This window comes from Phaenicophaeus curvirostris, chromosome 6, assembly GCF_032191515.1.
Source record: "Phaenicophaeus curvirostris isolate KB17595 chromosome 6, BPBGC_Pcur_1.0, whole genome shotgun sequence".
In the NCBI taxonomy this organism is placed as follows: domain Eukaryota; kingdom Metazoa; phylum Chordata; class Aves; order Cuculiformes; family Cuculidae; genus Phaenicophaeus; species Phaenicophaeus curvirostris.
Window position 1 is genome coordinate 24,481,800 of NC_091397.1, and position 22,538 is coordinate 24,504,337.

General features: G+C 37.4%; 1 protein-coding gene across 4 annotated transcripts in view; it reads left to right on the plus strand.

The window, feature by feature from the left end:
* CDK14 (cyclin dependent kinase 14) overlaps nt 1-22,538 on the plus strand; it is a 353,941-nt gene that overhangs the window by 240,142 nt on the left and 91,261 nt on the right. For all 4 annotated transcript variants that reach the window (XM_069859622.1, XM_069859619.1, XM_069859621.1 and 1 more), the window contains 2 exons: nt 11,715-11,854; nt 16,750-16,895. In XM_069859622.1, the coding sequence (XP_069715723.1) occupies nt 11,715-11,854; nt 16,750-16,865 (256 nt within the window). In that variant the 3' untranslated portion in view covers nt 16,866-16,895. The remainder of the gene's footprint in view (nt 1-11,714; nt 11,855-16,749; nt 16,896-22,538) is intronic.

A 22,538-nucleotide genomic window follows, 5' to 3' on the forward strand; every position in this document is an offset into this window, starting at 1 on the left:
CTTTCCTGAGATGTTGACAGATATTGTTTGGTGAATATCATTTTTCTGTCAGATACAGGTTATGTCTATGCTGCTAACTAAAGCAGAGCCAGGGACTATCTTCTGGCCCCGAGGCCATGTGGCAGACCTTAGCTACAGCTGTACTAAGTAATGCTTGGGCGTGCATCTCCTGTGGGCTTTTTGTGGTCCCCATGCAGCTGCAGGTTCAATTATTATTTTAGGGGCATTCAGTATTAGGATTTTAACCCAATATTTCCATAATAACATAAGACCAATGCTGAAGGCCATGAGAATTGTATTTTCTAGCATATAATTGAAGGTGATACATTGCACACCCTACTTACACGAGGCTGCTATGTGCTCCCGTTTGGGAATGGTCCCTGGCATGGTGTGTTCCCTGAACTGCATCTTGGAGTGGTTTTGGAGAATGCTGTTTGGCACAGGGCAAAATAATGCAGAGGATAATGTGGGCAGTCAGTATCTGAGTGGTCAGACTGTCTCCCTAGCCCTGCTTGATTTGACAATATAGGCTTCAACAGAGAGATTTTTACTGTTCCCTGCCTCTTGCACACTTGAGCATATTCCCAGTGGTTTCTTCTCTCACTGCAATGCTAGCATCCTTTGTCATCTAGGCCTGAAGTCTTAGGGCTGTTTTTTATGTCTTCCCTCCTATCCTGTGCATCCAGACTGACATATACATTTTACAATTTTCTTTTTCTTTCCAGCTTTTCCAAGATGCTTTTTTCCTTCCCCAAGACCAACTCTGTCACTCAGTTCTCAATTATTGTAGTATGTTTCTCATGTCCTCTCCTGACTAACGCCATTCTTTACATCAGGTATAAAGCAACCAGTAGATTCAGTTTATTTTTCCAGTGGATCCCAACACTGGCTGTGCCACTGCATCATTTTTGAGCTCCTCCTTATCCTTTACAAAATCCTCCATAGTTCTGCTTCTTCGTCTCTTCCTTCACAAAGCTATATATTTTCTCCTATACTCTGTTCTTACATCAGTGATCTCTTACTCATATTTAGACCTTCTCCTGTCCTCTAGGTAATTCAGGCAGACTCACAACTTCTGTCTTCCTTTCTGGGAATCAGATGGGCTTGTGCCCAGACAGTACATTTACCAGTTGTTTGCAGTTCTCAGTTTGGAATCTGCTAGGACTTGTCCTTGTCTGCCTCAAATGTCTCTTTTCACAGAAGCTTAATATGCATTTTGGACCCTAAAATGGGTCCCAGATGTTTATATACCTGGTTGTCCCAATTCAGTGGCAGCAAAGATGACTGTATGAGTTGCAGTGCTTTATGGATTCCACAATTCCATGTGTGCAAAATCTTTTAAAAATCCACCTGCCTAGTTTGGGTCATTAGAATTAGCCTGAGCTCTACTGGCAGTCAGTTTTTAGTGGTAGTTGGCTCTTGGAGAAATCTGACCTTTAATGGTCACTATTATAGATAGTGATTTTTATTTTAGTTCTTAAATTGCCTATGCTGATTTATGTCTAAATAGTGTAACTCCTTGCTTAGCTGTTTCTCTTTCATGCTACTTTGACAGGTTAGGATTTGCAAAAATAGTTCAAGATTGAGTCCTTCCCTACTGAAAGCCCATTTCTGAGTGTCAGATAGCACTCCATTCTCACACATATGTGAGTACAAGCACTTAAAATCCACATATTTCAGTAACTGATAGTTAAAATATGTGGAATTTGTGGCTTGGTCATTCATCTCCAGCCTACTTATAGTTAAAAAGACATAAACTGTGTTAAATGTGGGCAACTTTTTTAAAAGACACTTCAATACATGTATGTGTGGATATGTAATGTGTCACTTTTAAAAAAAATTCAATGCAAAATCATGTTACTTTTTCTCCAAACTGCAGACTCTTAAAGAGAGATCACTGTTTTCTCCTTCTACAATGGTCTCTGTGTCTAAGAAGCCCTTGAATAATTGCACTCATTTTCATCTCTGTTCAAGTTCAAAGTAAAATTCAGACTTTTTTAACAGATTGGCACAAGCAAATTTGTCTCTCAGTAAGTATTACTGGTCTATTGGAATCAGGCACTGGATTTTCAGTCTGCCAGCTTCTCCTTGCTGGAAGATGACCTAATGTTCCCTTTAGAACTCCATTAATGTAAAGAGGAAGAGTGGTGTACTGAATCAGGAGAGTGAATCTGGAAAAGGAATGGCACCTTCTGCATTATGATGATGGTGTGAATATGGGTTTCCATCCCATAATCTCACCTTAACCAGGTACCTCAGGGTCAGGGAGCTGCAACTAGTTCTGTGTGATATGTCTGTCTAAACACGTAAGTATAAAAGTAAATAATAAAGTATTTTTGACTGTGAAGCTTTGAATATATTGCTGATGTGCTGATTATAACAGTCTTGACTGCCTCCTGTCAATGTTTACTAGTTCTGCATCATTCCCCTGCCATGTCTTAGCTTAGGAGTGCAGTGAAAAGAAAGACCAGGATGCCTACTACTATGTGATTGCTTAGCCTCATTGGGTTCAGCCAGGCAACTCATATACATGAAGTTAAATATATGCATATGCCTGGGGTCTGTCTTCCTGAGCTTTCTACGCTTGGGGCATTCTCTTTGCCTCTAAATCTCTACCCACCATTAATGAGCTGTATAAATAAATACAAAGTACTCCAGTTCACTCCATATCTATAAAAATATATTTTATTAGCTGAGAGGTATACAACAATAGGAAAGATCAGACCCATCCAATGTTCTAGGGAGCTGTGGGAGGACAGGACAAGTAGCTGCTTCCAAGGGGCTGACGGATCTGAGGCCCTAGCAAGACAGATTTGTAGGTTAACTGTGATAAATGATCTTTGGCTTCACTGACTAAAGCAAGGTCACCGTTCTTGGGGCACTGCCTGCGTGCTGCAACCTTGCAGCAAATTCTTGTTGAAGTACTGTGCAAACAGACCAGTTCTTATTTACATTAGAATGAAATTAAGACTTCTCAAACCCAAGATGATAAAATATCGGACAAGAGGGCAGAGATTTAAAAAGCAGTGCTAATGTTTATTTACTAAAACTTAGTTCTGTTTATTTTTTGAGTTCGCAAAAGGCAATAGGTCCAAAAAGACAGCTGTTTTTTCTTTCTGTAGTCATTTAATGAGGGGAAAATAGGGGAAACTTTATTTACTGCCCTAGTGGCTGCACCCTCTGACAAATTTTCAGTTAAGAGTTTAGGTGTTCTTTCTTTGGAGGATTTTTGATTTGATTTCTTTGGAGAAAAACAATCCAGATCATCGAAGGTAGTAGGGGGTAGAGCAGAAACCTTTGACTGCATTGTGTGCCAAAGGTTTATTTCAGCTATTTCTATGGATTCTTTTGTGGTTTGTGTTGTTTTTTCTTGGGGGGCGGGGGTGGGGGGCGGGGATGGTTGCATTGGAGTGTATTGGGGTTTTTTTTGGTGGGGGTGGGGAGTTATGCCCTCCTATTTTTTTGGCTTATGTCCAGCCAGTGAGGAAATAAATACGTGAAGAAAGACTGCTGTGGAATGTTAACTCCACTGCCGTATTTTCTTCCTTTTATCATGCCCCAAGATTCAGTGAAGTCGATATAAATTCACCATGCCTTCTTTTAAAAAGCATAACAGAAAGGCATTCTTCCTTTAAGAGTCAGGCTGTAAAAGGTGATTTTCTTTCACTCAGTTTGGTTTAAGCCTGTAAAAAGCATTAAGTGAAAAATCTGATATATTTGTTAGGGTATTTATTGCATTACTAACTTATATTTTCAGTTCTCAGTGAAAGGTTTATAGAGAACATAAACCTTGAAGAGTTTTTGTTCGGGATTAAAGATATATTTTCTCCGTTTTCTGGTGAAATAATAGCTCATAAAGTGATTTGGGTGTTAGTAATTATTTTTAGCTCTGTTTTCCAAGGATATTCTGTTCAACTTGCTGAAGTACACAAAGAAAGCCTTTAAAAAACATCGTCCTTGATCAGAAGATTCATGCCCTTTAAAGAATTTAAAAATAATCAAAAGCTTTTGATGATATGTCGCCACCATGTTCTTGCTTTTCATTAGTTACACTCATAGCAAGCAAAATTCTTCCAGTAAACTGTAAATCTGTCATATTCAGTACTAGTCTGCCATGGTGTAAGTAATACACTGTGTCTTCCATAATTAATAACTTTAGTACTGGGCTAACTGGGATGCTGAAAGAATTGAAATAGCTGATTGGTAGTGGCATGTAAAATAAAAGAAGTATTGCTAAATTCTTTATAGGGCAAAACGGTAAAGCACGTTCTGATTAAAATTTCTTAGGAAATACTTTTTCTGGGAAATACCTATATTTGAGAGAAACTGCTGAAAACTGAGCAAAATAATGCTATATACTCCAGGTATTCTTTTAGTTTAAAGAATTAGTTGTTGCTTTAAGCAGTAGCAGAACACTGTACCCAGCAGTCACGTTGCCTGGAATGTCACAGCCTCAGAATTCCCAGGAATTAAGGAAGTTATGTGATCATATCACTGAAATCCACGTTCTCAATAGATCAGAGTATGTTATCATGGAGTTACATTGTTTATTTGCTGTTTAAATAAGCTTATTTTTCTTTTTAGCATTGGTTTTGGAGACTCCATAGTTCTTGCTTCATTTCATGCTCCAGCATGTATTATCCTGGCAAAAGATACCTAGTATCAAATTTAAAACTTATTCTGTATCAAAATGGTGTAGAACAAGCCAGGGAAGTATCTGCAGTATTGTCAGTGAACAGTATCGGCTGTCTTCACACTGTCCATAGTTGACACTGGGTTTCTTTGGAAGGTTTCATAGCTGACTGTATTTATTCTGAGGCACTGGAGCAAGAACTAGCCCAGGTGCATGCCAAGTTTTAGAAGGCCAAAATTCAGGATACTCTTAAGTCTCATGTGTGATATGTTGTCTCTCTTTAAGCTTAACATTTAAAGCTCAAATAGACCACATTCAGTTTTTAAAGATGTGTTCTGTACAGGTATTAATGTTCTGCTCCCAGTATGAAGGAAACCTTTCAAGCCTGATATCACAGGCAGTGTTGTGTTGTGAAAATACAGTAATACATCTGAAATGGACATTAAAACATATCAAATCCAGCACAGAAAAAGTCAGGAAGAAATAGACTCATATCTAAGTTTTTGCCTTAAGTTACATTCAGTGTTGGCACATACAAATGATTTTAAGCTAGTCATGACTGAGCTTGATTGCCATTATAAAATATGAATTGCCATGAGAGGTTGGAACACTTATTGTCTAGCTTAGATGTGACCGAAACGAAGCCTCTGAAGCCTCATGTAACTCATGAGCAGTTTAAGTAAGCATCTTAATTCTCCACTCTGGAAGTTCAGGAGCTACAACTATAATTACAGTTTACGTACTGGGTCAGTGAATTCTTAAAAAAAATTACGAAATGTATAAAACCAACATACCTAGAGGTAAATTTATATTGATTAAAATAGAAAAACCCCAGCCTAGTTGCCTATTTTGTTAGAACCTTTATTTGCTTTATTCACTTTTGTTCATGGTTCAACTTGGCTGCTTTCCAGCTTATGGCATCTGTGCAACTGTCAAGTGAGAATTAGTTCAGATGGGTCAGGGTTCTTATTACCTTCCTGGAATGCACCGAATGAACTTACCTCCACAGCTTTCCCAATGGGGTTCTGACCTCTTTTACACCTACATTAACAGCAATACCAAAGAATCAAACACACTGATACTTTTAGCTCTGTGCAGTATCAGTGAATACTTACTGGTTGTCATGGCTTGTATTTTAATAATAAACATTTTGACCACCTTTTCAGTACTTTAACAGATAAGACCGCTGATGCTGTGATATGGTAATAGAATTAAAAGGGATCAAATTAATTTCTTAATTTCCAAATAAATGGTTTTATACACCTTTACAGAATTCATTAAGGTCTGAAGACTGTGGAGTGCAGTGTTGTGCAGGAGCACAGAGCAAGGGCAGATGCTGGGATCAGTGTAGCCATGTTAGTGCAGGATTTGTCCCAGCCTAGCTCATTGAAGAAGTTACAGTAATGTAGCAGTCTTCCTTTTAGTGAGGTACCAAGCTAGAAGAGTACAATTGAAGTGATGGCCTCGGGAACCTTGAGACCATACGTTCCCATCCTGCATCTGTAGAGAGCTCAGTGTTTCTGAGGCTAAACTGCTGCCAGCACCTCAATTTGGGAAAAGCAAGAGCGGCATTGGATGTTCAGAGACTTGCCTCTCCTGAAGAGTATACACAACCCAGCACAAAATTAGGACTGTTGTTGGCAGCCTCATGCAGGTGTGAGGGACAATCTCAACACTGAAATATGGTCCCTGTGACAGTGATTGACTATAGTTTAGTGTTTACTGTATCCTTTGGCTTGAAGTACCATTACATTGTGCTGTAGTGCAAATTCTGTGTTTTGTGATTGATCAGCAACAAGTAAAACCCTCTTTCAGTGAGCCTTCAAAAGCTGTTGTCTCTCTTTGTTCATCAGTTTTAGTCCTCAGCACTCTGCGTGTAAAACACAGAGAAAAGTGATAACATCTTTACTCTGTTAGATTTTCGTCTTGAGGTGCTGCTTTATGCCTTCATCTGTAACAAAAGCTAAAAGCATCACATCAAAACTTGCATTCACTTGTGGTGGTTTCGTGATGGCTAGATAATCTCTGCAACAGCTCCGTGGAGGCACACCAGGCGTGTTAGGGAAGCAGCTGCTGTGTGCTGGAGCTGGCACGTCAGGTCTTTCAAGACAGTAGGTGTTCTCTGCGTGGCTGTAACAACAAAAAAGGCTGGTGATACTTAGTAAAAAGGAAATGTTACTTAGGATAGGCCCTGCTGCAATTTGTGTGCTGCTGAGCTGATGCTAGTAGGATTGCATGCATATTCAGAGGTGCAAACTATCAAGGCACACAAGGACATGTCTGTATCTGCTGGTTAGAAGATAATGAATTTGCAAAGAAAGCATTAACCACAGTATACGATGATGGCATAGTTTTGTGTCAGAACTCAGGAGAGGCGTAAAGCGTGGGACAAGGGGGAAATAACTGCTGTCTTCAAGTAGACATGGATGAAAATGGGGAATGTGGCCATTGTGGCAGTGTTATGATAGGTGAGGAACCACAGGGGCTGTACAGGAGCCCTGTTGTTGAGAGGAGCACGGGGACGTCCTCTGTGAAAGAAGCTGCGAGGGTTACTGTATGGTCTGTTGGATTTGCACCAAGACGTTAATTTTTTTGTTTATTCTCTTGCCATTAAACTTTAAACTGCTAAACATAGTGTGATTGGGTTAACTGTGGTTTTGTCTTTCAGCACTTCAGGTTGCAAGGGATTACTTAGAATAAAGAAGCAGAGATGAGGTTTTCAAAGGGAATTAGGTGCTATACTCCTCTAGGCCATGCTATAAATGCCAGTCAAGAAATGAATTAATGATATGCTGAGAGTCATATCTTCACTTGGAAAATATGCACGGTAAACGATTTTTGCTTTGGGAGATATTTACCTCATGCTGTTAGGAGTATATAGACAGCATATTATCTCCATTTGTTTTAATGCCCATTTGTCTTAATTATTAATGTGAATTTGAGCTGCCTTCTTCACTGCATTTAAAAGGAAATCACCCCAAGTTCAGAAGTTCACTGCACATGCCCAAAACTTTTTTTTTCTGAAGAACTTAAACCAAACTTCAGTGATCTTAGTCATGTTCTGCTTGACCAAATACTGACCTTCCTCTGCAGTAGAAAGACATTTAAGCCTGTTTCTGAAATTGAATACAATTCTTATAATCCAATGAGATTTACAACTGCCTAAGTCTAGTCAGATTCATATAAGTTTAAAGTGAGATAGGCTCATATGGTGTTTGTTTTTCTTGAGCTAAAGCCATATATAGCATTTGGGATTAAGTTGAAAACCAATGTATTTCACGAATGTCATCAGAATAGATCTGTGAAAATATTCCCAGTATTTCTCAAAACAATATCTACATATTATTTAATGCTTATTGCCAAAGTTTTTCTGTATTCTGCTGTACACATTTTCTGAAAGTATATATTCTGTCATGGCTAGTAACACTTCCTCATTGATTAGTGTGACATTAAGTGAAGTGTGAATATTGAGACTTGCCATATCATGCATGCCAAGTTCCTATATGGCCCAACTGCTGTGAGACAAAACATGCTATTATGTTTTAGACACAAAGCCATTTTGTATGAAATTCCATCCTGTCACATACTGAAGGAGGTGTGTTTAAAAATCAGATCTTAGTTCTTCTTTAGTTCTTGTTAACTTTTCTGTATTAGACACTTAACTACTGAACCGCATCAGAAAATTCAGCCTTTGTCCCTATTGAGGAATCACGTTTCAAACTTGAATCAGACAAATTGTTAATTGTGTTAAGGAGGAGATTTTAAAAAGGCTACTGGCCGAAAAAACAAAGGGCAAAGAAACAAAACCAAGCATTCTGATGTTCCAGACTGTTGAGGTTATGCACTAAGTGGGTTTCTTGGAACAATTCTGATGTAGTAGATGTAATTTAAATAGTTGATCATACAGTGCATTTTTCATAAGTGGAAGAATAGCTTGTCCTTAAACAAAGCAACAAAATTAGTCATGCATTCCACTGAGCCATCGGTTTTAACACTGACAACCTTAGGAACTCACATACATATGCCTTCTGCAGTGTCCGCTGATTTCCAGAAGTGACCTTCTCAAAAGACTTGAGTTTTGGAGAAGAATTTTTTCATTGTGCAAAGATCCATAAACAAAGCTAGAACTTTGATGTAGGATTTTAAAGATACAGCTGAGCCTAGCTAAAAGTGATGATTTGATCCATGAGTTACTTGGATGATCTTCTTCAGTCTATATTACAGATGAGATGAGAAATTATAATTATGGTCCCTTCTGAGTTTAAAATCTATAAATCGTTGGGAATGTAATGCCAATAATGTAGCAACTGGAATCCACAAAGCAGTGTAGAAACAACTAGCCTCCTCTCAGCATTACTCTGAGTATAATCAGGGCAGGTAAACGTAATTATAGCAGATTGAACTATTTTTGCAGACTGTGCAATGAATTTAGGCTTTTTTTCTATTTATTCATTATAAAACTGGTTCTAATTTTGCCTGATTTATTCACAATTATTTTGTTAGTTAATATGATTATGTTGCAGCTTTAGATATTTTTGTTTGGTTTATGTTATAATAATGTATAATCTACTGATTATTTAAAAATTATCTTTGACTTCTTGTTTGATCTCCGTAAACAAGTATTTTTTTTGTTTCTAAACTGGAAAGGTGACTTTGCCTTTCAAAACTGTTCCTACTCAAAATATTCTCAGTTTATATTAGTTAATCTGAATTTCTTGCTAAAAAAAAATCTGAGCAGTGTGCCAGGTATATTGGTGACCATTAATACCATCAAAATGTTTGCACTGTTCTGTTCAAGAGCAACAAGGAACTAGGATGTCATCATCCATTATTTTCACCTGAAATTCAGAAGTCAGTAGTGTTGGAATGTTCTTTTCTTTTACTCTGCCTTACTTATTATCATCGTCACTATACTTATGGATCAGCTAAGGAATGGTACAATTCTTGTATTGGAGGGTAATGTTTCGTTACTTATGCAAGTGATCTCATTTTTCTGACTTAATAGTAGCTGTCATTCAAGACAGAACAAGTTTACTATGGCTCCTAAAAAGGATGCAGCTACTTCTGTGGGGCAAAAAGTACATTGGTGGAACGATTTGCCAGGACTTTGGAACAAATATTTGGTGCAGGTGGGATTAAGACACAAAACAGGCCTCACAGACTCAGCATAATCACCAGTCCATGGGAATTTTTGATATGTAGAGGAATTAATACCACTTCTCCCTGAATATTTACCCGTCCTTGTCTTGTTTTTGTTAAGAGTAGCCTCTTCCCCTGGTATTTTGCTATGTTCTCTAATGAACTTCCCTGTGATTTTCAGAAAAGTTGAATGAAACAGTTTCTGCAGTCTGCTAGTCTAAGGAATCTGGAATTAATCCTGTTGTAGCGTCTAATTTATGCCTTTATTTAGTCATGAGTTGAAAATGAAAGCAGAAAAATTATGCCCATCAGAAATGCTAAAGTATTTAACCTAGAATAACGATTCCAAATCCTATTCCTGGGAATTCTGTAAGATTATGTCTGATGAGAAAAAATGTCCTGAAGTGGTCAGCACTTCTGAGCAGTTCATCCCTGGACAAATATCCTGCCTGTACTCCATAAGATGTCACATAGGCACAGTATTCAAAAATTCCCTTCTAATCTACAGTTGCTAGGAAATTAAAATGACAGCCAGTGGCATATTTTGTGAATCATTACAAATACCAGCATATCATACAGTCGCTGGCACATAATTTAGCAGAGATGCTTTTGACTATTTTTTTCCCACACTGAGTGCAGTATGGACATTGATAAAATGTTGTATGTATAAAATTTGTGACTTAAAGTTTTCACTGTAGTAACATTTTTGTGTTACTAGTTCTTTATTGCAGAGATAGTTTTCACCTGTGCATAAACTGATCTTTAAAAATTATGCCATATTTGTTCAATATTAAATATGTGAAAATAAAAGAGTGACTCTGTTTAATACATCTTCCTTGAATGGCTTTTCAGAAAGTCAGCTTGAGCTGAATGAAAATGAACATTTGCATGAAACATGCTGTAGGATTATTGATTTTAGAGGATAATGCCATCTTTTACATGTACCGTGGTATTCTGTACTGTAGTCTACTCTGTTTTGGGAAACCAGTGCATTGAAAAATAGGAAAACTTGCTTATATTTTGGTGTTTTTACCTGACAAGAGATCTTTATTGAGCAAAGGCATGGTTGAATTCATGAAATTACCTAATAATAACAGCAATGGGAAGTCAACAAGATTCAGCACCTCTTTTCCAACTGCAAATTACAGTAAGTTTGGTGGCTTTGTAAATTTAGGAGGCAGTTGTATGTTGCTAGACCCAAGCCACGTCTTGCTAATTACCATTTTACTCTCTCCCCTCAAAATCAATTGGTTTTGGGTTTTATTTTCTTATAATAGTGCCAAACGTATAGCTCCCAATAAAACAATTAGTTTTCTCAGATTTCCCTAGTAGCTTAGATTCACTTACTCACGACTTAATGTTTGCATTCCATTAACACCTAATGAAGAGTAAGCTTCTGCCATGTGAATATATGAAAAAAAGAAGACAATACTTCCCGAAAGACAAATGTCTTTATGAAACAAGATGCGTCTGTTGCATGTTAAGCATCGTTGAATTTTAAAATTTGATACTTCACAAGGTTGTATGAGTACCGCTGTTATTTTAAGCTTGGATTTCATGGGTTTTGATAGTAATAACCATTTGTTTCCAGCTCTGTAAAAGTCTGTCAATATGCTCAAGAAAATGTAAATGGAAGAATCAAAGCAGTTGCTTTCAGGATTCTGTTGCTCATGAACCTTTAGCATACTAGGCCAGGCATATGTGAGAAGGCATATTATGTGCTTTATATTTGTATAATTTGTATTCATTTTTAGCTGTCAATCCAGATATAATTCATTGGCTCCCTAACCTGAGGAGTATTTTTCCTGCTATTGCTCTCAGATAGACTTTGTCTTTATCCTGGCTAGCAAGGCTTGGTGTTTCAACTGTGCTGACTGCAGATGGAATCAGTTAGCAGAATAATGAGATTGTTTTTCAGAAAAAACTCTTGTTTGTGTTTCAGGCTGAGCTATGTGAATCATGCAGAAGATCTAGCCTCCGAACTACTCCAGTGTTTCCCAAAGAACAGATTGTCAGCACAGGCAGCCCTGAGCCATGAGTATTTCAGTGATCTGCCCCCACGGCTATGGGAGTTAACTGATAGTGAGTATAATCACCTCTGAATCGATTGAAAACAGACTCTAGTTCATGCAGATGCATGTGTGTATGCTAAACAGCTTCGTGGACATACACAGACACACAGAAAATATTCAAGTGCAGTTGTTTAGCTTGAAATTATGTAGGTAGCTTGACACAGGAAAAATGGATTCTTCTTTTTTTTTTTTTTTTGCTATCTCTGCTCTGCAGTCTGCAGCCAGCTATCTTTGTATTTGATTATGTGTGCAGCCAAGAGAATTATCTGAATTGTCATAAAGCAAAAGGAAAAATATAATTTACATATTTAGTGCTTTTCACTTTATAACATACTGTAGTTCTTAACTAGCTGCACCATATAGGATAAAAATCCATCTGTATTTGATTCACAGAATCTCTCTCTGTTATAACACTAGCCTTTAGGAAAGCACTCGGCATTTGGAAATCTTGAGAGATACAAAGTAGACAATCACTTAATTTGCCGAATTAGACTGTAAGAAGAGGATGGCAGATGATATTATTAACTAAGAATGCTTTTAGTATTTATGTACATGCTTTTATTTCTTTTATTAAAATGCATTCCAGTTAACTTGGAAAAAATATTCCTATCATCATGTATGTTATCAATTACCTCTTTAATAATTGTAAATAATTTCTATCATACGTGTCCATATATTTTTCCAGTATTAAAAGAATGCTACTATATATTCTGGGGTAAAATATTATCATGCATGATATTTTTGATTGAGAGAAGGTTTTGTTATTAACAATGGGTCTCACAGGGGAATAACAATCAGCAATTTCCTTTAACTTGATGAGGTGAAGAAAAACATGCTTGCATTAGAACTGTTTGTTATTTTCTGCTTTCAAACATACATCTATTAGCAAAAGATCTAAATCCAGTACTTCAAGGCAAGAAGTTCATATATGCAACAATGGCACGTGTGTGTAATTATGGCTGATTTAAAAGTTTACTTGTAAAAACTGAGTTCTCTTTCTGATTATTAATCCACAATAGACTTTGTTTGCATAAGTGTCAGGATGTAAACTTTCGACTTCCAAAAGTTTACCTTTTCCATCCTTGACAGCTGTAGTAGTCACATTTTGAACTGTTTCTGTGGCCTGGCTGTCTGCAAACCCTACTCTCAGCTCTGCTCTGAAAGGCACTTTCCCATTTGTAGAATATGAACATTAAATTTAAACCAGCACCATTAATTTTGATCCATTGCTGGCTTTGTCATAGACCATATCCTTGCTCTGTAATAAGATTGCCAGTTTCTTCCTCTGCCATGCTAACCCACGACTGAGCTTGCTGACTGCAGTACATTATAAGCTGAAAATTCAAAGGTGCAGTGTAAATTAAAGCTACTGTTGAAAGTCTGCTATTGCTGAAATTGCCTCAAAGAAATTCATTTCTTTGAGACTAATGAAACATCAAGAATGCCAGTTCATTTACCCTTTTTTCACTAAATGGAAAACAAAAATCACTCTGCAGTTGTGACATCTCAATCCTTCTGACTGTGTGATTTAGCCTAGCCAGGATTTTGAATTCTGAATTCTGCAGTAGTACTTTTCTGTTAATATGGACTTATTACCTACTTGCCACTTAGTTTATCAGTCAGTGGTTAAATCCAGTTCTATCAGTGAAGTAAATGCCTACACATTATCACTCCACAGCAGACTGCCAACAGAGACAGTCTTGTCCTAGTCATTAACAAGCACAATGTATGCAGAACACCAGAGGGGAATTAAAACCACAAAAAATACCTCAGGGTGGTATTTTTAATATGAGAATTTAATTTGTAATTTCACAGATTAAGAATTTTGGCTGCATTAATCCTTTTATCAGCTCACAGCAGGTTATTTGCAGAAGCATAACCATAAGGCGATATTCATTGGCAGAAACACGTCTTTGCATAACGTTAAACATCAGGAGCAGTGAAACCTTTTGAAGGAGGGAGAATAAAGATGAAAAATCATTATATTTTAAAGCAAGGTTCTTCTAAATGCCTCCAGTAAAATTTTGAGTTACAGAAAGACTATTTCTGTGTCTAGTAGATAATCATTATGAAGCATAAATCCAGATGCAAGAAAGGACAATCCCAGTATCAAATACTACAATCATTTCTATTTAGTATGACTTGGATATACTTGTAAACATATTTATAAAACAAAGAAGTCATATACTTTGGAGAGTTGGGAAAATGTTTACTGTGTAGTGAAATTACCAGTTTTTGTCATTCTAGTTCTCTGGTAAATATTTTACATTGGGAAATAATTGCTATTGATAGTTAATTCACTGTAGATATAAATACATTAAGACTTTATGTACAACAGAAGTGTGAGTATACACAAAATCTACTGCCTCTTAATCAAGACACTGCTGCGATTTTACAAATCTCTGAGAGAATATGAAATCTCATCGTGGAACGTATCTTGTCCGATCTGCTGCTAGTGCTGAATTGCAAATCATAGAATCATAGAATAACCAGGTTGGAAGAGACCCACCAGATCATCGAGTCCAATCATTCCTATCAAACACTAAACCATGCCCCTTAGCACCTCGTCCACCCGTGCCTTAAACACCTCCAGGGAAGGTGACTCAACCACCTCCCTGGGCAGCCTGTTCCAGTGCCCAATGACCCTTTCCGTGAAAATGTTGGGACTTAGCCCTAAAACTAAGGAAATACTCTTGGATGATGAGGAGGAAAGAGACAGAGAAATAAATAAAAAATCAGTCAAATTATTTTCCATCTGAAAATACTATTTCTTTGGAATCATGGTATTTCTCAAAGTATGGTGTCTCTGTCTACATTGAAAAAGTCAAATGGAATTGTTTCGCTCTCCCTTCTTTTTTTGACTTTAGTACTACGTATTTATAGACTATATAACAGTTTACAGGATAACTTTTTGATCTTGTATTTTATTTTAAAAATGTCTGCAAAATGAGTTTATGTGAGAAGCAAAATTTGGATTTTTGATCATCATTTCATCTGAATTAAAAATTCAGTTTCCAGATGAGCTCTGTTTACCATCTAGCCACTTTAAGTTTAAAAAATATTACATTGAAAACGTAAGAGTTGTGCAATTCTGCTGGTAAAATATTGTCTGGGAATACAGTACAGACAATGAAGAAACACTGCCTTCATTCATCTCAGACATGGACAGTAGTACATAGATTAACTGCTCTTACTAAATATTTGTAGTTGTTGTTTTCTATTAAAAAAAAATAAAAATCAGTCCTTCCCCTTTTCTGCTTTCATATTTGAGAGCTCATATTGAGAGCTCAGATTGATTTATTTTCATAGAATATATGCCATTCATAATTCTCAAGGATAGCGGAAGATCAAATGCAAGTTGAGATAATTAAGATATCAGAAATACAGTGGGAAGTTCTTGTGCATAAAACAATAGCTGGGTCTTTTAGCTCAAAAAACTTACAGCTTAATGAGTTAGTGATGTGGAAACAAAGAAAACTGTTCCGGCCCTGATCAGTTCTTTTAACAGACTATTAACATTTCCTCAACCAATCATGCAGTGACAGCTCTCTGAAGATATTTTGATATGGACATTTGTTCTTAGAAGATATTAAAATTCAGTAATTTTTCCCTACTCGTTTAAGGCATCTTAAGTAAAAATGACGTTTTGTATCATCAAAGTGTGTGTCCTTAACCATTTTCAGTTTGATCCCTTTGATTAATATCATCATATTTATTAATAATTTGTTGCCAGGTGTTATGTGGAAATCTTCATTTTTTTCTTATACTTCATGCAGAAGGGGCTTGCTTTATGTAAAAGCTTTTTGAGTTGCTGGGATACTTTACCAAGCCTAGTCGTCTTTAGTAATTATAAAATGAAGTAAAACAAAACATCTCAGTTCTACTGGCATTAGGATTTTGAAGATGTAGTACACAATGTCAAACTAAGGAAAAACTTTGCTGCATTTTTTCTCATTCAAATTTGTTTATAGATGCTGTGAGAGAGGAAATTTTGAAATGGAATATATGAATCATATAGAATCATAGAATATTTAGGTTGGAAAAGACCTTTAAGATCACCAAGTCCAATCCTTAACCCAGCACTACCAAGTCCACCATTAAAGCATGTCCTTAAGCACCATATTTACACATCTTTTAAAAGCCTCCAGGGAGAGCGACTCAAGCACTTCCCTGGGCAGCCTGTTCCAATGTTTGACGACCCTTTTGGCAAAGAAATTTTTCCTACTATTTGATCTAAACCTCATGTAGTGCAACTTGAGACTATTTTCTTTTGTCCTATTACTTGCTGTCTGAGAGAGGAAACCAACACCCACCTCACTGCAGCCTCCTTTCAGGTTGTTGTAGAGACCTATAATGTCTACCCTCAACCTCGTTTTCTCCTGGCTAAACATCCCCAGTTCCTTCAGCTACTCCTCACAAAACTTATGCTCCAGACCCTTCACCAGCTTTGTTGCTCTTCTTTGCACACACTTCAGCACTCATACGATTTACCTTTGCTCATTGTTCCAGCCTGTATAGATCTCTCTGTAGAGCCTTCCTGCCCCCTAGCAGATCAGCAGTCGCACAACTTGAGGTTGCCTGCAACCTTACTAGTAGTATAAAGACAAACAAGTGAACACACCCTCCACTGGAAACAGGTTGGGTTTGGTGGTTTTTTGGGGCAGGGAGAGGTAGTGGTGGCGGATCCAACTGAGAATGTTTGCATCTTCCATCATAATGCATGTAGATTCTTTCCCTTTGGAATCTTATCAGTGCTTACTTGCTTAAATAGGTGGTATATGTAAAAGCTCTAGATATTTACTCAATGTTGTGTTTGCCATATATGTTAATTAGTTATTTTGAAATTACTACTTTTACAGGAAGGAAAAAAAAGCAAAATTTCTGAACTGGCATTCTTTTTTTCAGTGTCTTCTATTTTTACTGTTCAAAATGTAAGATTACAACCAGAGACTGGAGAAAGCATGAGAGTCTTCGGAAAAAACAATAGTTATGGCAAAGGTGTATCAAACAGCAAACACTGAAGAATACCTATGTTCACAACGATAATGCAGGTAAGACGTGGTTATTGGAAGGTCTATCTTTGAAAATACTCTCTACTTTTTTTTTTCTCTTTAGAGAAACAAAACATAAAATTCAACTGCATAGTTCTTCAATTGTTCATATTCAAGCAGATATTCTGGTTTTGCATTACAGATGGTCAATACGAGGAGTGCAAGTCCCTGGCCTTTTGGGCAGGATCAGTGTCACTGACAGGTTGAAAATATTGCTCAAGTTGATGTTAGCAATTAAACGCTAGATTGCCTTTAATTTGGTCTGATATTTTTTTCTCCTGGGAAGATATGGTGAGATAAAATATCTGTTGCCAGTTTTGTTGTTAAATTTTGGGGCAAGGACGAAAAGTGATTCATTTAGTAGGTTTGGTAGCCCTGATGGCAGAAGGATGATTTTGATAGAGACAGGGGTGCTGTCAAGTTAATGAATTTGATCTATATCACTAGATTTTCTAGAACTGGCTTTGTTCTTGCTTGGCTTTCATTCAATATCCTATCTTTTTAACCCTAGTTATTCAGGAGTAAAAAAGTGTGTAGTATGACTTCAGGTATTCTAACAGTAGAACAGAACCTGGGTAGAAAGGCTACTTACTAACTTAAAGTAATGAAATGATTGCTGTATCATGGCATTAACTCTCTTCTGCCTGTATGCGTCAAGCCAGTGTTTGTTCAGTTGGATTTACCACTTGTCAGACTCTTCAGATTAGCAGTATTCTCTTACATAGTTGCTTTGCTTATTATGGTTCTCTAAATGGTTCTATACTCAGTGTGTTTCACAAAATACCCAAAATGCAGATCCATTTCATTCAAAAACTTAGGCCTGCCTTTTTTTTTTTTTTAAAGTCATGGGTGCTTTCCATTATAACAACTTGTCATGGAAGTTCTCGGAGCTAAGACAAATGCACATGCTGCTTGCGTACCTATTTGAAAACAATCTCTTATAAATGTAGTTGATAGTCCTGTGAAGTCTTTCCTTAGCTAAGTCTGCTTTTTATAGTATCAGGTATAATTTTCTCTAATGAATTCTGTTCAGTTTTATTGTTGAATGCTTATATGCAATTTTTTTTTAACCCTGTAATGTTATGGAGGCTGTTTGCCTGACAGGCAGCAACTACTGAAAAACTGAAATTAATAGATTTTGATCTTGACAGCCAGCCCCAGTTTTTGCACATGCTCTTTGCCAGCAAACCATCTAAGATTTTCTAATGTCAGAAATGTGGCTGCCCCAGAGCCGTCTGTTAACATCTTTATAGACAAGCTAATCCCTACTTTTTCCTGGGGCTGTGTCCCTGCGGACACCTCTTCAACCTTGTCTGTTCTAACGTGACATACCATCCATCTAAAGTAAATTTAGAATGTGCCCATCTGTGCTAAAGACGTATTGTGTGGAAGCTTACATACAGAATCTCATTTCTCACGTACAGAATCTCTTTTCTGTTGCTTCCAAACAAATGTATCTCTTCAGTTATACAATATGCGGTAGGAAGTTTGTATTTGTAAATGAATATATAAAATAGTAGAAAACTGTTTGATCATTCTTGTTGAATATCTGTTTAAGCAGATACAGATAACCTTTTTAAATTTGTGTAATGCAGAAAGAGAGAGACATGTGCCTTTGACATACCTTGCTGTTGTGGCTACTCTATTACAACTTTAATACACATTGAAAGTTTCTATTCTATAAGATCTGGAGGCACTTAACAAATGTTAATTTGTGACATGTATACACTGTTGATTACAGTTTTCCATTGTGGCTGGGACCTTGTTGTGTTAGGTGCTTACAGTGCAATAAAAAATTTAGTATTTGACTTGTGATTTAAGGACCACAGATAGTACTGGAGGAGTGTTAGTACCAAACAGAGGTACCAGAGGTACAATTTAGACGCTCTTGTACAATTTAGAGGGCTGGAAACTGATGATATTAAACTAGAATAGCAGAGAAGGCAGAAGGAATGTGGACATGGAACCTGGACTTGGGTAAGGAATTGTTAGGATGGAACGAAACTTTTAAAGGGATGAGACCACCAAGCAAAAGGAAATAAGAGTCTGTGTGGAGAATGAAAAGAGTTGGGGAAAAAAGACTGCAGTTTTGATAACATGAAAAGGAGATCTTGTGAAAGCTTAGTTGTCAGGGGAGATGTAGATTGGCTATTAGGAGGAATTTCTTTACTGAAAGGTTTGTCAAGCATTGGAATAGGCTTCTCAGGGAGGTGGTTGAATGACCATCCCTGGAGGTGTATAAAAGATACGTGGATGTTGGGGACTTGGGGACATGGTCTAGTGCTGGATGTAATAGGGCTGGACTGATGTTTGGACTGTATGATCTTAAAGGTCTTTTCTAATCAAAACCATTCTGAGGAATAGCTGGTGGTTGTGATTTTAAGCAGTAGAGTGGTGACTGGCAAGTAGGATGTTCAGTCAGTAACATGGATGAGTCAGGAGGCGAGTCAGTTATTCTAGTAGAAGACTAGAGTTGTAGTAAGCAGGGTAGTAGTGTTAAAGAAGGGTTATTTATTACAAGATATTGAGTTAAAGTCTCCCTTCACAAGGCTTGGTGAAGCAAAAAAAGGCATGAAAAGCAAGCAGAAAAATTACAGTAGCTCTCAAGGGTTGTGAAGTTAACAGGTAAACGAGACGAGTAGAGTTAAAGGGAGGAGAAAAACAGTACAAGCTGTTAAAATGTCAATGAGTACAGTCAGATAATATCACAGCTAGTAGGGATAAAGGCAAATTAAAATGTGCCAATACTGCAAGGAAATAGATCTGATTATGAAAAAAAACAGGCAAACAAATACTTATAGCTTGTCTCTTGGACCAGTCAGGTAATTATGTATTTTACCCATCATCTTGAACTGACTTTATGCACATACAGAGGTGGTAAGTAAGTTAGGAAGGGCTGGAATTTTCAGGTATTCCAGTATCCATCAGGAAGCTGTGAAAGGGAAATAATGTCGATAATTGTTCTCTAAATCCTCTGATGTGTGTCGAGGGGTGTGTGTCTGCTGTTTTTTAATCTATTCTATATATTTTTATACGTTAATAAATTCTAAAAGTATTTATTAGAAGACATGCACAAAAAATCCAAACAATAAAGCATTTTCAGCCGTCTCCAGAACCTCAATGGTGTTGAAGGAAATTCTAGTCTTGTGTCTGGTGTCTGGTTCTTCCTTCCAAGTGTTCCTAATTTCCTTTGTTTCAGGGCAGAATAGGAAATAGACTATAGAATGCTGAATCTTGCTGTGACACTTTAAAGAAATTATTGCCTCCTGCTGTTCTCTGTACGTGCTTGCCAGAAGTTACTGCCCTAATAGTGCACCCACTGAATTAAATCCACCTTTATTTAGGGTTTGGAAAGCAAAGAGACTAGATTTTGCATAGGAGCGGCTGAGACATGGGCAAACATCAGCAGCTGCCAACTTTGGAAGCAGGAATTTCTGGCACATTATTGAGGGAGAGGGTCTAAAGGCAGTAACTTTTTAAATGGCTCCATCATCATTTGTTAAAGCTTGTCTGCTGCCCTCAGAAATAGCTGTAAGGAGCAGCTGAAGACACTGGTGCATCCCTGAGAATTTCTAAATGTCTTTGAAATATTGTAGTGCTTCAGCTGTCTGTCTGCAGCATAGCTGTGTACAAATCAAAAAAAACTTCCCTGAAATAGCAGTAACATAGAACGTGTTTCTGAAAACCTAGATAATCCCTGTCAGACCCAGACTGCTAATAGGGTCTTTGTGGACTACGCTGTGTCATTGTCATAGGCTGCAGGAGAGAGACAACACATTATTTCAGTGCCCATGGGGAAAGAGCTGACATTTGAAGTTATCAAGGTCAGTTCTGAGACTGCTCCCTACTGGAGAGAATTAGCAGATATGTGGTAATGAGCTCCAGTTTACACAGAACAATCTGTCAGCAGTGAATTAGATGGGGCCTTTGGGGGAGAAAGGAAAGAAATCTTTCAGTCATATCCAAGCATCTTTAGAGTTTGTGATAAAGCAAAACATTTTTATTTTGTGCCTTATGTCTTTCACTAGCATTTTTTTTCCCCATGGGCAGGAAGCATCTTTGTAGAAGCATTCCCCACCTCTATATGTATTGTTGAGATATATTGTGTACTGTGTTCACCCATCTCTACAGATATTATTTTGAGACAAGAATGGACCATAAGAAACTCTAGAGTTGCATTTTCCTTTGGCCAGTGGAATACTCTTTGGAGAAGGATGAGTCAACTTGTAATTGAAAAGAAAAGGCATTACCTCATACAAGATAGTGTGTGATGTTTTCTTTTGGTGATTTATAATTCCCAGTTCCCATTGGTGGACCAGAGACATGAGATGTGTTTCTGGCCTATTGTCTGCCTCCAGGAGCTGGCAGGGACAGCTTCATTCAGGATGGTTACACCATATGCTTTTAAAGTATTTAACCTGTATTACCATAATGAGATCCCCTGGCTTTCTAAATCTCTTTGACAATTCACTGGAGCAAAACAAAAAGTGGTCTTTATTTGTATTGCTTCACCACATGCACATGCATCTAAGCAATCCTGAATTTCAATCACAGAATGCTGAATTCTTTCTTCTGTGTTCATTTAAGCCAGCAACTGGCACTAGCCAGCCAATCAAAGGGACGATGGCATCATTCAGATCAGATCAGCTGTGTAAAACAGAATAAAACTGAAGGAGGTGACGGTTACCACTATAATGGCAAAAAATGCTAGTTAGTGATTTGGTTACTTCTGACCAGGGATGATCAGCAGCATGGAATCATTATGTAAAATTACCTTTTTGTCCTTGCTAGCTAGAGACATGACTGTTGTTGCATCCATCCCCATCCAAATAGTTTATTTTTTGTTTGTCATCTTCAGTTTAACATTTACAAATAGTGTAAAAGTGACTTTTCAGCACTGCTGTGTAGGAACATAAATTTTGCCTGCTTTGTTCTAGTTGAGCTGCAGGGAAGCTGTTGTCCAACAGTGTATGTGTCTAGCGGTCAGTATTGAAAAGTCATTTTAATTCTCTAGTCCCTTGCATTTACTCTGTCCTGGATACCCAGGAAAACGTCCTGAATCACCATGGAAAATACACTGTGCTTCTAAGTCTTCATCTCTCCAGCTCCAGGGGATAAAACTGTAGTAATTACAGTGGAGAAAGGTCTGCATAAAAGATAAATTCTGGACTGAGTTACTGTATGTCAGCCAGATTTTGTCATTGTTGATTTAATCAAAAGCCAAAAGTAGCCAGTGGTTATGCTTTGTAGGTGTGAGGTCTTGAAATTCAGGAAAAACCTGGTTTGAGGGAGAAAAGCAGAGCTATAAAAGCAGAACAGTTAACAGTTTCATTTTCTAAATGCACTTTTATTTTTATAGATGGATTCAAATAGATGTATACAAACAGTCATTGTGCTGCTGCAGTTGAAAAGATGGAGGCCTAAGCACTGAAGATGGGAGGTTTAAATTTCTTGTACGTCTTAGTGCCAGACAATGTCTACACATGAATGTTGAGGGTCAGTTTAATTATTTAACTAATAGTGGATTTGCATAAATTGGCTTTCATGAGAAGGCTAATCAGATGCAGTTGTGGTGGGCAGCTGAAAGCAATTTGGGTTTGAGTCCAGTAATGACAGTACTAAACAGAGTTGAAATTGTAACAG